Source organism: Lolium rigidum, chromosome 3, assembly GCF_022539505.1.
Source record: "Lolium rigidum isolate FL_2022 chromosome 3, APGP_CSIRO_Lrig_0.1, whole genome shotgun sequence".
Lineage (NCBI taxonomy): Eukaryota > Viridiplantae > Streptophyta > Magnoliopsida > Poales > Poaceae > Lolium > Lolium rigidum.
In genome coordinates this window covers 318,253,771-318,267,010 of record NC_061510.1, presented here as the reverse complement: position 1 = coordinate 318,267,010, position 13,240 = coordinate 318,253,771, and the positions used below count along the sequence as shown (strand labels likewise).

The following is a 13,240-nucleotide window of genomic DNA, read 5'->3' as shown; positions in this document are numbered from 1 at the left end:
GTCGGGGTCCACCCCGAAATTACGGGAATAATGGGACCGGCGTGGACCCGGGGTCGGGGCATGCAACAACGGGTGGGTGTTCGAGGTAGCGGAGGAACATGATTGGCTAGACCTTATACCGGGCCTCACACCGAAGGAAGTGTGGACGGAAAGCTGCCCGGTTGGCACCAAGGTTAAGATCTCTTATGGGTAAAGCAACACACCTCTGCGAGTGTAAAGAAGCGTGACCTGTCACTCCCTGTTCCGGGATATGGAGCTCGCGAACGCGGCCGGAAAGGAGCTCCATGAAGTTCTAGTGAACCGGTGAAGGCTGACGGACATAGCTCTTTGAAATAAAAGCAATCTCTTGAAGAAATGTTTATCAAAACCTGCATTGGTATTAGACTTTCTGGTCTAATATCGTAGCTAGTGCATTAAACACCTCTTTCCTTTAATGAACTTGTTGTGTACGCTCGTACTCATCCCACTCTTAAATCCCTTGCTTAGATTGTCTGAATCGTCTGGAGGAGGACTACGACAACAATGAAGGAGCCGAGATCATCGGCTATGAAGAACCAGACCTCTCTGGAGGTATCGAAGGCATAGACTATCTCATCGTCTACGGAACCGGAGAGGCTTCCGGAGGAGATCAAGCCTCGAACATCTCGAGTAGTAGTAGTAGCCGAGCAGCATGAACTCTTAATACATAGCTGCTCGAGAGAATAAATGTATAACTTAATGAGACTTCTATATTGTAAACTAAGTTGGGTTCGCCTCGAACCCAGGAGTATTCCTCTTAGGACCCAAGAGGAGCTCCAAGATGATATGTATATTTGGCTTGTAATAATAAATGTATGAGTTATGGACCTGCTATGTTCTGTTGTACTACTCTGAGGGATGTAATATTTGCGGATTGGTACTTCGCGAATGTTATATCAACGACTGGCATAATACAACATGCAGTGGTATGCAGGGTCACCACACATAACTTCCGAGCGTCCCCTCGGCCAAGCTGGTGATCACATTCATACAATCCGTGGCCACCATTACCCTCCTGACGTGAATGTCGTTGGCCAGGGCGCAGGCCTCCCTGCATGCCAACGCCTCCAGAGTTTCCGCGCTGGATTTCCCAGGGAACACGAGCATCGATGCCCCCATAAACAGTCCTGCTTCCGATCTGGCTATAGCCGCCACCGTGCCTCGACCTCCATTCTTGCCCACCGCAGCATCGACATTGATCTTGATCATCCCCCTTGGTGGCGGGATCCATCCCGGCGCCCGCTGCTCCAGAGCGGTAGCTGGTTCCTTCCTCCTGAGGTCCTTGCACTGTTTCAGGTCCAGAACAAATCTCTCCACGAACAAGTGAACCGATAGAGGGCTCTGAAAAATCTGCTCGTGTATCGCCTTCCTTCGTGCGTGCCAGATGGCCCATAGCGTAACCAGCACCTTCGTAAGATCATCATGCTTCAGGGTTGTAATTAACCCTGCAATCCACGCCCTTGCATCACCATCGTCCGACCTGCTTAAATGTTCTGTTACTTCTTCATCTAACAAAGCCCATACACATCTGGACATAGAGCAATCCAGTAGAGCGTGCCTCCACGAGTCGCATGCGCCGCACAACTGGCAGCGGTCAGTGTCTACCATCCCACGCCTATGTCTCAGCTCGTTTGACGGCAGAGATTGTTTGGCAAGCCTCCATAGAAACACCCTAATCTTTGATGGAACTTGGGTTTTCCATATTGAGCTCCATTCCTTCGCTGTTCCTGCCTCGTTCGAGCTCGTGGCCCTGCTATCCAGCCACGCCTCTCGCCTCTCCCGTGTGTCGATCAACATGCGGTATGCCGAACGCACGGAGAAAACGCCCTTGCGCTCGTAGTGCCAAGCCCAGAAGTCGTCGTGTCTCCTGCTGGACAAAGGAATCTCCTTAATCACGTCGACATCCATTGGTAAAAAGCACTCCCTGAGCTTCTCCTCGTTCCATGTTGCAGAAGTCGAGTCGATAAGATCAGCCACTACACGAGGCGGGTTCCTGGCTAGGCACGCCATAGGCCGAAGCATCCCATCTCTCGGTAACCAGTTGTCATTGCATGGGTCTGTATGCTCCCCCGTGCCAATCCTTCTCACCAAGCCTTGTTTAAGGACTTGTATTCCTTCATGAATTCCACGCCACACCTGAGAAGGAGAGGGGCCTAACTCAGCTTGCAGCATGTCTATGTCAGGAAAAGATTTTGCCTTTAGTATCCTTGTACTCAATGCTGTCGGGCTCTGTAGCATGCGCCACCCCTAGCGTGCAAGGAGCGCCAAGTTGAACAGCTCCATGTCCTTGAACCCCAATCCTCCCAAGCTTTTTGGTTTGCACATCTCTCTCCAGGAGACCCAGCAAGGCTTTCTCTCGCCCTCGCGACTCCCCCACCAGAATTTCCGAATGAGACCATTGATGTGATCACACAACCCTCTAGGCAAAAGAAAACACGCCATAGAAAAAATCGGCACAGCCTGGGCCACCGACTTGATCAGTATATCTTTTCCTCCCGCCGATAGGAGCCGCTCCATCCACCCTTGAATTTTGCTCCAGATTCTATCTTTGATATATTTGAAAGCTCTCCCTCTTGAACGCCCCACATCAGTAGGCATTCCTAGGTACTTCTCCTGGAGTGTCTCGTTCTGGACACCCAATACATCTTTCACTGCTTCCTTCGTCCCGCTCGGGCAACCTTTGCTAAAGAATATAGCAGATTTATCCCGATTACCGCTGGCCAGACGCCATACAATACCGATCCAGAATATGCTGGACCTTCTCCGCACTCTCCGTATCCGCTTTGAATAGAAATAGGCTGTCATCCGCAAAGAGGAGGTGGCTAACCGCTGGAGCGGTGGGCGCCACCTTTAGTCCGTGTAGTTCCGATGATAAACTGTGGTGTTTTAAAAGGCACGAGAGGCCCTCTGCTGCCAACAAAAATAGATATGGGGAGATAGGATCCCCTGTCGCACCCCTCGTGAGGGAGTAAAAGGCTGTAGCTTCCCTCCATTGAAGAGGACCTGGAAAGAAACCGTTGTTACTAGTCTCATCACCATTCGAACCCATAACCGGTGGAAAACCATCTTGATCATGACGGCTTCCAGGTAATCCCATTCCAACATATCGTACGCTTTGCGCATGTCCAGCTTAAGCGCACAAAAGCGATTCTTCTTCGCCTTATTCCGCTTCATGAAATGCAGACATTCATACGCGGATATAATGTTATCCGTGATCATCCTCCCAGGCACAAACGCCGACTGTTCCTCTGCGATTATGTCTGGTAACACCACTTTCAGCCTGTTAGCCATCACCTTGGACGCTATCTTGTAAATGACGTTGCACAAGCTGATAGGTCTAAACTGACCCAACTCCTCCGGACTCGCTACTGTCGGTATCAACACAATAAAGGTTTGGTTCACTTCCCTCATGTCATCCAGGCCCCTGAGCACCCGAATCACCTCCGCTTTGAAGTTGGAACCGGAAACGGCACGGACTGCAAGAGTTGGGCTATTTCTACCAGAGGCCACCAGTTTAGGCCCAAGAGTAAGTAGCACGACCTCGAGTAGGGTTTAAGCTTCCAGCCCCGGCGCAGCTCCAAGCCGCCGGTCCGATTCAGTCCGCAAAACCCACCGCTGACGCGCCATGGGAGCCGCCGCCTCCGCCGCCTCTCCTCCCCCGGAGGCCGCCGCGCCCGCCGATCCTCCACCATCCAAACTAGATACTCCGCCTGCCGCCGCCGCCTCTCCTCCCCCGGAGGCCGCCGATCCACCGCCCAAAGAAGACACCCAGCCTGCCGCCGCCGCCGCCGCAGATGCGCCCCCGGAGGCCTCCGCGCCCGCTGATTCCGCCCCAAAAGAAGAGATCCAGCCCGCCGCGCCCGCACCCGGCGGCGACGCGGAAGCGGAGGGGGAGACGGTTGTCTTCGACGCCGCCGCCGCGGAGGCCGGCGGGGAGGAGGAGGTCGGGGAGTGCCCCTTCTGCACCTACATGAAGGGCGGCGGGTGCAAGGACGAGTTCGTGGAGTGGGAGAAGTGCATAGAGGTGGCGGAGGCCGAGGGCGGCGACATCGTCGAGCGCTGCGCCAAGGCCACCACCGCGCTGCGCGTGTGCATGGACAAGTTCCCCGTTTACTACGAGCCCATCCTCAGCGCCGAGCGCCGCATGAGCGAGGATATGGAGGCCGCCGTCAAGGAGGAGGCCCAGGCAAACCAAACCTCCCCCGCCTCGCCGCCTGCGGTGGCAGGGGAGGGAGAGCAGGGCGACAGTAAGAAGCAGCCAGAAGAGGTTGTGGTGGTCAAGGAGAAGGAAGCTGGCGGCGAGGCGGGGGAGCAGGGCGACAGCAAGAAGCAGGCAGAAGAGGAGGTTGTGGCGCTCAAGGAGAAGGAAGATCTTGCGGCTTGATCCGACGCCAAAGTTGGATCTCGATTTTGTGGTGGAGATTTGGGGCATCCTAGATGTGAATTCTTTCTATCTCCAAGAATGAGAATTTTTTGCTTGGAAATTATACCTGTTGTGAGTTTTGACTCATGAATTGTATGGAGAGATCTGGAGCTTTAATAATCCGATGCATCGATACTAATTGGCATGATCAGCTCTTGTTCTATTTTTTGTATACTAGCTTTAGTTTGTGATTACAGTTCATGTTTGAAAAACAATGAGTGACAAACATTGACAGTTCGCCTAGTGATCTGTTCCAGAATAAGGTACGCGCATGTTAATTTGAGGACTGTTGTCTCGTTTCAGTTACACCCTTGAGAAATATAGGGAAACCTCATATTCGATTGTCTGTATTCCCAAGTATTTTGATCAATTCTTTAAAGAAATCTTGATTGTACAAATATCTTGTTCACTATTTTGAATTATTTACAAATACCAACTCTAAGAAAGTGTGTTGAATATGAATCCATGGTTTGCATTACACATTACTCATGTAAAGTTGGATTAATTGCTGTTTTAACTAATCGTCTCGACATTCAAACCTTTGATTGAATGTTTGGCTGCCTTTCTGTAACAACATTCGGCAGTGGTGGTTTAATCTTTGCCATTGAGTTTCCAGACCAGTGGTGCTGAAGCTGTCCAATGGCCTGAGTCGCCGAAACTGTTTTGAGCGACGATCTCGAGGCAAGCTGTCGGCGAGGCAGCGGGGCAGGACGGCAATAAGAAGCAGCCAGAAGAGGAGGCTGTGGTGGTCAAGGAGAAGGATGGTCTTGCTGCTTCATCCGACGCCTATGTTGGATCTCGATTTTTTGGTGGAGATTTGGGGCATCCTAGATGTGAATTGTTTGTTATCTCCAAGAATACTAGATTTTTTTGCTTGGAAATTATACCTGTTGTGAGTTCTGACTGATAAACTGTATGGAGAGGTCTGGAGCTTTAATGATCTGATGCATTGATACTAATTGGCATGATCAGTTGTTGTTCTATTTTTTTGTATTACTAGTTTTAGTTTGTGACTTTATCTAAAAAAAATTAGTTTGTGATTGCAGTTCATGTTTGAAAAACAATTGACAAACATTGACAGTTCGCCTAGTAATTAGATCCAGAATAAGTCATAGTATGTGCATGTTAATTTGAGGACTGCTGTCTCGTTTCAATTACACCCTTGAGAAAATATAGGGAAGAGGCGTATTCGATTGTCTGTATTCCCAAGTATTTTGAGCAATTCTCTAAAAAAATCTTGATTGTACAAATATCTTATTCACTCTTTTGAATTAGTTAAAAAATACCAACTCTAAGAAAGTGTGTTGAATATGAATCCATAGTTTGCATCACACATTACTAACATGAAGTTGGATTAATTGTTGTTTTAACTAATCGTCTCAGATTGAATGTTTGGCTGCCTTTCTGTAACAACATTCAGCAGTGGTGGTTTAATCTTTGCCATTGCGTTTCCAGACCAGTGGTGCTGAAGCTGTTCAATGGCCTGAGTCGTCGAAACTATTTTGAGCGACGATCTCGAGGCAAGCTGTCGGCGAGGCAGCGGAGCAGGGCGATAATAAGAAGCAGCCAGAAGAGGAGGCTGTGGTGGTCAAGGAGAAGGATGATCTTGCGCTTGATCCGACGCCTATGTTGGATCTCGATTTTTTTGGTGGAGATTTGGGGCATCCTAGATGTGAATTCTTTGTTGTCTCCATGAATACTAGATTTTTTTGCTTGGAAATTATACCTGTTGTGAGTTCTGACTCATAAATTGTATGGAGAGATCTGGAGCTTTAATAATCCGATGCATTGATACTAATTCGCATGATCAGCTGTTGTTCTATTTTTTTGTACTATTTCAATTTGTGATTTGTGATTGCAGCTTATGCTTGAAAACAGTTGACAAGCATTGATGACAGTTCGCCTAGTAATCTTCCAGAATAAGTCTACAAAATAATTTCAGAGTGATAGTAATCAACTTTCTCCACTTGGTCGCTGGGATGCTGAATGTGTCCTCTGCATCGTGCTGGTGAGAATTGTCTGTATTCAAAATATTTTGAGCAAATCTCTAAAGAAATTGATTGTACAAATATCTTATTCACTCTTTTGAATTAGCTTACAAAATACCAACTCAAAGAAAGTGTGTTGGATGAGAATCCATGGTTTGCATCACACATAATGACTCACATAAAGTTGGATTAATCGTTGTTTTAACTAATCACCTTGACAGTCAAACTTTTTTTTAGGAAAAGCTTGACAGTCTAACCTAGTGGTGCTGAAGCTGTTGTTTTGAGTCGTTGGAACTGTTTTGATCATTACCAGTTTGTGCAAGGTTGTCTTCTTAAGCAGAGAAGACATATGCAGCTGTCTGTCCATTTTTTACAGTAAGTTCTTCCTCGGTTTGTACCTCAAAACTGTCTGCTGCCTACCTTCTTTTACTGGGCTGTTCAGCCTGTAGTAAGTAAATGCTACAAATATTCGCAAAAAAAAGAAGTAAATGCTACAAAGAGTGGCTCGGAGCATAAAGTTGCAACAGACAGACAGAAAAGCTGAATCAAAACGGATAAATATTTTTAGGGAGAAGGTATAGTTTCAACGACATTTTCCATCCAAACGGACTGGGAACTACTACTTGTACTGTGGTGGATGTTACAAAAAAGTGTCCGATAACGACAACGGCACACACGCCAGCAAAACCGCAGCACTAACCTACAATGCAGTGCTACAGGCAGCAAGATTAACGGCAGGTTTCTGAAACACCCTTATGACCCCTGACCCATCAGCACCGTCGTTTCCAACCCTCCACGAGCGATCCTTCTTCCGCTGGGGCTTCCGGTGTTGTTTGTGGGACGTCTCTTTCTTCTTCTTTGTGGAATTCTTGGACACTTGGCCGTTCAGGTCGAAAGATTGAAGGTCACTTAGGGCGTGAGTGATATTTCTTTCAGCTTCACCTTGATCAATTTCCTCGTCATCTTCACCAGAAGCATAGTCATCTGATTCATCAGCTGCTGCAGCAACTGAACCTTCTAGGTCACTGGCATCCTCTAGGTCAGATTCATCATCTATCTCACTGGGAGGAAGCTCAAAGTGTGGAATCTTTCCATCGATGTAGTCCTTCAGTATCTGTCGAGATGCCCTGGTCTCATCAGGCAGTCCAGCATGGCTGATATGCCCTCGAGATTGGCAGTACGCCATCAGCAACTCAGCAGCAGTTGGGGGCCGCGATGCTTGCTCATACGCCTTGGGCTTTGGCAGGGTGATTTTATATACCTGTTCTAGGATATGTCTCGGCACACGATCTGCGACCACTTGAATTGCACCCCTGTGCTTTGTCATTCTATCAATTGGCAAGACACCACAAGCAACCATCTCATGCCTTGAGCTTGAGAATGAAGGGAAGACCAGACCAGGACAATCGCAGAGCATGAGCTCTTCTGAGATTATCAATGTCTGGAAATGCTTGGTCTTGCCAGGTGTAGATGTTACACCCGTCTTCTTCTCACCTACCAAAGCATTGATAGTTGAACTCTTCCCAACATTAGGATAGCCAACAAATCCGACAACCACATGCTTGGGTCGCGCCGAGGCAGAGTCGGAAGAATTTAATCCACGGTCCTCTCGAGCAACTTGTGTTCCCTTTTGGCTCACAATGTACTCCGCTTCACCCTGCAACCTCACCAGGAGTTCTTCACGACCATATATCTTTGTGTCAAGATCTGTATCTGATTCTTCAGTGTACCCACTTAACTTTTTTCCCTCTAAAGCAGCGGTAGCGGCTTTAGCAGACCAGAATAGATAGAGGATATCATGTTCCTTAAAGTAATCTGCCCATTTCCGCCTGCAAGTTTTCCATGTTGAGAAAATGTCATAGACCACAACAGACACTAAAGTTGTCGAGGAAATCAAAAGATGCAACTTCAAAGAGCTACTGACCTGACATTCAGTGGTAGAAGATCAGCCTTATTTACGAGTAGTAGTGTTCTCTTGTGCTCATCAATTTCTTGTGCGTATTCCTTAGTATACGTAGGCAAAGATACATGTCAGAAAACCGCAGAGAACAGCAAAAATCCACAATGCAAAACTGCAAACACGTTTGTACACTAGCAGGGGAAAAATATATCTTCTATGTTAGCTCACAGCTATTTTCAAACACCATCAATCATATTTATCTCAACAAGCAAAAATGACAATTTGACAATGATGTAGGTTGCGCTAACATTTAGTGGTTCATGTATACTTTATTTGGCATCAAGTTGACACTTCTAGGACAAATATTTTTCTACCATGCATCTTAGCTAGCTGACCTTGAGCCTATTTTAAGAAACTATCCCAGGAGGTCGGTGAAAGTCAGGACCACATTATACAAACACTGAGACGCACAAAACAAGCATGTAAGCCTATCTTGCTGGCACATTAAAAACAAAAATATAAATTTCAATTTCCTTGCATTATCACAGGCTATAGAACATCACTCAAGCAGATGTATCACAGGCTATAGAACATCACTCAAGCAGATGTTGGGCATTGTCAGCCAATCCAGATTAAATAAATAAGTATCCAAGAAGGTCACATCAACACATATAATGAAGTCTTTAAGCCTAAGTTGTTGCTACTAATAAAACTGAAACCCCAAACCATTACAACACTTGTGATGCTGATATATGAATACAAACTGGCAAAGAAACATACAGTTCTACATAACCACACCACCGGTACTTCTTTACGAGATGCTTTGTTATCGTGCCTATGAGATTGCACAGTGCACCAACATTGCAGTTTGACAGTGTCTGAGCAATCTGGACAATAATGTGTCCGAGCATGAACGCAAAAAAAGATGGAACTGACAATTTTTTGAGTCCAACATTGCACCTTTTAGTTTAAAGCAGCACAAAATTTCACAGAAAACTTGATTTTAATGATTTGGGAAGATCAAAGGACAAATAATGCAAAAGTCAAGAGCTGCAAATAGTTTTACACAAGGCACATGTCACCTAACCACAATGGGAATTTATTGGTAAAGCATTTAGACAACCATGTAAATTAAACCAATAAAAGTAAAAGATGTATTGGGTTCTTCTGAAGTAAGTACCTCAAGATCAGGGCAACGGTAGAACAAGGGATTTCGAGAATCGACGACCATTACGAGCTTCAATAAAGAAGGAAACCAGTAAGTACTTCCGCATAATTTCCTTACATGTTACCAGTAGAAGTAGTCACAGTCACAAAAAAGACTCCAATACTAATAAAGACAATAATGTACCATAGCCAAAATTAGCAACAGATGAAGAACAGAGAATGTATGCAACTCGGTAATTCGAGCGGGGACACATTAAAGTTAGGCACAAGGTTGCTGATGATGAATGGGTGTGCACATTCATGTATCCATGCCAGAAAAAGTTCAAGATTTTGTACAAGATCTAACATTGTATTGAACCTACTGTTATGTGCAACTGATTGAAAATGAGATAAATGAGAAATAAGTTTTCTTCTGGGTAAATGACAAATGAGTTTACAGTAAATATTCACATAAATATTTTTCAGATAGATGTACTAACCAAATCACTCCGTTCAAGTACTCTCCAGAGCTGTCTCCAGATATCAATATTCTTCTCAAAAGGTGTAAGGACAAGTTCTTCATTCTCTTGCAATCTGCAGAACGTTTCTTTAATAATCGACTTACACAAACATCTAGCTAACATAAAATTTACCTAGATCGACTACATGCTCAGATGCTCAAAAGACCACTCAGGAATGTGTAAATATTTTCCATTTAAGCCTTAGAAAGAAACTAAATGTGAACATGTGCTTTGCTTTGCATATATACTGTTCTGTTTAAACAATTCAGTTAGCATTTCCACTGTAGCACTTCACATTTTCAATGCCCCAGAAGAATGAACCAGCTTAGATATTTATTTATGGAAAATGTTCAGAACAAGTCCAAGTATTGTTTTCTCACAAGAGCAAATTCCAGGTTTAATGGCTAAAGTTGCAGGAAAAAAATCTGGGCTTTATGGCTTTTGACACCTGACCTGGGCTTTGCATTGATATAGTGATATTGTCTCACAAACATCCTAACCTACCACCCATCTTAAGTACTGGCAGACAAGTAGTGTCGTTCAAATTGTGGGCATGCCAAGGTGGGAAATTGATTAGGTGGGTTTTATGAAATGATAAATGACCATAAAAATTGGAGATTTCCTCCTACCAAAACCACAAAACCCGCAGCTTTCTGAAATATACTGGGACAAACGTTCCATGCGCACGAACAATGTTATTTTGGAACAACGCTACTGCTACGAACATAAGAGAACAAACTACACCAACCTGGCAAGGTTCCTCCGCCACTCCAGGAAGGCCCGCTTCTCGTTGTTGTTGAGCTCCTCGGTCGTCATCTGAGCAGTCCACGGGGGCCTGAAAGCATCACGATTTCCATTCAGCCGTTATACATCACTCATCCAGCACCACTAGAACCCAACGAAAAGAGGCACTGACCGGCGAGGCACCCTGAGGCTGTCGGCGTGCAGGGCCTCCTGCTCCTCCCTTAGAATCCGCCTCTCCTCCGCCGTCGCCCCCGTCCCGTCCCTGCAAACGCGAAACACCGGCCGCGGCCGTCTCAGGAAGCAACTCGTCGAACACCTGCGGGAACCAAAACAAAGTGTGCAGGAGGTGGGACGGGGGCGGGCTTACAGATCGACGAGGCCGGAGCCGAGCGCGGCGGTGAGGGCGGCGGCGCCCTCGGCGTCATCCCCGTGGAGGAGCTCCTCCTCGGCCGCGCGCTGCAGGACGGCGTCGATGTCGCTGACCTCGATGACCGACTCGAGCGGCACGCCCTGCTGCGCGCGGCGGGAGATGACGAGCTGCTGGCCCCTCGCCTTGGCCGCCGCCGCCTGCTTGTTGCGCTGCCGGAGCAGCGCGCGCCCCAGCCCCTCGCCGCGGTCCTTCTTGCCGCCGCCGCCGCCTCCCATCTCCAAGCCAAGGCAGGTTTGCACCAGAGAGGAGAGTTGTGTACGAAGGAGCCGCTCTTGCGCTTCGGCGGCGCGAGGGCTTGGTGTTGGAGAGAGGCAGAGGAGGCGAAGGAGCCCTGACCCTGAGGCGGTGAGTTGCGGGCCGAGTTGGTACACGGCCCAGTTTATTTCTCCTTCTTTCTGCTTTTGAGCAAGAAAGGCCCAATTCATTGTGAGTGTTGCCAAGAATCCACTGCTTTATTAAACGGGACAGCGGGTTACACTCGAACTGAACTACATCAGTCAAAAATCCAGGTATTACATCAAAGAGAATGCAACTAACTACGCTTAAAGCCTCTTTGGCACACACATGTGCCGCTTTATTAGCATCTCTACCTATATGAAGAAGCTTGACCTCCTCGAAAGACTTGCAAAAATCCTTCATCTCCTTAACAATATGGGAACCAACAGACCGTTGGTCCTTCTCCTCCTGCCACATATCAGCTAGCTGTTAGAAGTTTCGGTATATTCAAACGCGCCGCTGCTTCAATGCCATCCCGACAAGCGTATAGGTCACTGATAAACGGTTCTTCCATAGGTGCATATTTTCTACACCCCGCCTCTACAAAATCTGCATTATCATTGCGGATCACATAACCAGTACCCGCCTCCAACAAATGAGCATCAAAAGAGCCATCAGTATTGACCAAAACCCAGCTCAGCGCTGGTTTCTGCCACTTCCACGCCTTCTTGTGAACGGGCACGCTCGGCGGCAACTCCAGAAGGGAAAGCTGCTCCTCCACCAGCTGCATCGAGCCCAAGGACTGGTGTTGTGTTTCCCCGTGAACGAATTTATTTCTGCTGGACCAGATGCACCACACGATAGTCATAGCAATCGGAACCTGCTTCGCCGAGAGAAAAGAACCCACCAGCAGGTCTTGCATCCAAGAAGCTGAGTGCAGACGAGGTAGAGAGAACCAGAAGTAGTCAAACGCAGCAGTCCAAAATTGTTTGGCATGCACACATGTGATAAGAGCGTAAAATAACGACTCCTCCTCATACCCACAAAGTTTGCATGTCCCATGGTCCATGATATGTCGTCTAGCCAGCTCAGCATAGCAAGGAAGAAAACCTTTGATGGCACGCCAGCAAAAGGCTCTTACTTTTGGTACTACACTGAGCTTCCAGATTTTCTTCCATAGATGATCAGAGGTCGATGACCCAGGTACATCACCCATATCAGCAACTAGCATACGGCAGGCAGATCGTACATTATATAAGCCCGTCTTCTCCTCATTCCAGGCCCAAAAATCAGTTCCGCCCTGTCTAGGGCGAGGCAACCGTAGAGCTGCTTCCGCATCCATCGTTCCGATAGTTTGCATCACTAAACCCTTGATACGTCTCCAACGTACCTATAATTTCTGATGTTCCATGCTTGTTTTATAACAATACTTACATGTTTTGCTTGCACTTTATAATGTTTTTATGCATTTTCCGGAACTAACCTATTAACGAGATGCCGAAGTGTCAGTTCCTGTTTTCTGCTGTTTTTGGTTCCAGAAAGGTTGTTCGGGCAATATTCTCGGAATTGGACGAAATTAACGCCAAACATCCTATTTTTCCCGGAAGCATCCAGAACACCGAAGGAGAGTCGGAGGAGAGCCGGGGGCCACCACACAGGTGGGCCGCGCGGGCCACACCCTGGCCGCGCCGGCCTGGTGTGGGGCCACCCTATCACTGCTGGAGATATGCCCAAGAGGCAATAATAAAATGGTTATTATAATATATCTTTGTGTTTATGATAATGTTTACATACCATGCTATAATTGTATTAACCGAAACATTGATACATGTGTGTTATGTGAACAACAAGGAG

General features: G+C 47.0%; 2 protein-coding genes across 2 annotated transcripts; one reads left to right on the top strand and one right to left on the bottom strand.

Moving 5' to 3' along the window:
* The first annotated feature begins 3,643 nt into the window (after positions 1 to 3,643).
* Positions 3,644 to 4,402, top strand: LOC124696928 (brain acid soluble protein 1-like). The gene is made up of 2 exons (XM_047229587.1): positions 3,644 to 3,682; positions 3,758 to 4,402. The coding sequence occupies exons 1-2, from the start codon at positions 3,644 to 3,646 to the stop codon at positions 4,400 to 4,402; spliced, it is 684 nt and encodes a 227-aa protein (XP_047085543.1).
* Positions 4,403 to 6,970: 2,568 nt separating this feature from the next.
* LOC124696927 (GTPase LSG1-1-like) lies at positions 6,971 to 12,176 on the bottom strand. The gene is made up of 8 exons (XM_047229586.1): positions 11,991 to 12,176; positions 11,108 to 11,565; positions 10,913 to 11,002; positions 10,745 to 10,831; positions 9,976 to 10,069; positions 9,510 to 9,566; positions 8,354 to 8,433; positions 6,971 to 8,258 (listed from the first exon to the last, which is right to left on the bottom strand). Exons 1-8 carry the CDS (start codon positions 12,174 to 12,176, stop codon positions 7,130 to 7,132), a joined length of 2,181 nt encoding a protein of 726 aa, XP_047085542.1. The 3' UTR covers positions 6,971 to 7,129.
* Between the last annotated feature and the right edge of the window lie 1,064 nt (positions 12,177 to 13,240).

Bases quoted from the DNA above. Each gene is read 5' to 3' on its own strand.
- LOC124696928 (XM_047229587.1), top strand. From the start codon at position 3,644: ATGGGAGCCGCCGCCTCCGCCGCCTCTCCTCCCCCGGAG. The intron at 3,683-3,757 runs GCCGCCGCGCCC...CCTCCCCCGGAG, and splicing joins CCGCCTCTCCTCCCCCGGAG to GCCGCCGATCCACCGCCCAA.
- LOC124696927 (XM_047229586.1), bottom strand. From the start codon at position 12,176: ATGCAGCTGGTGGAGGAGCAGCTTTCCCTTCTGGAGTTGCCGCCGAGC. The intron at 11,566-11,990 runs GTAGAGGCGGGG...GCTCAAAAGCAG, and splicing joins GCAATGATAATGCAGATTTT to AAAGAAGGAGAAATAAACTG. The intron at 10,070-10,744 runs GTTGGTGTAGTT...AACGTTCTGCAG, and splicing joins TGGCGGAGGAACCTTGCCAG to ATTGCAAGAGAATGAAGAAC.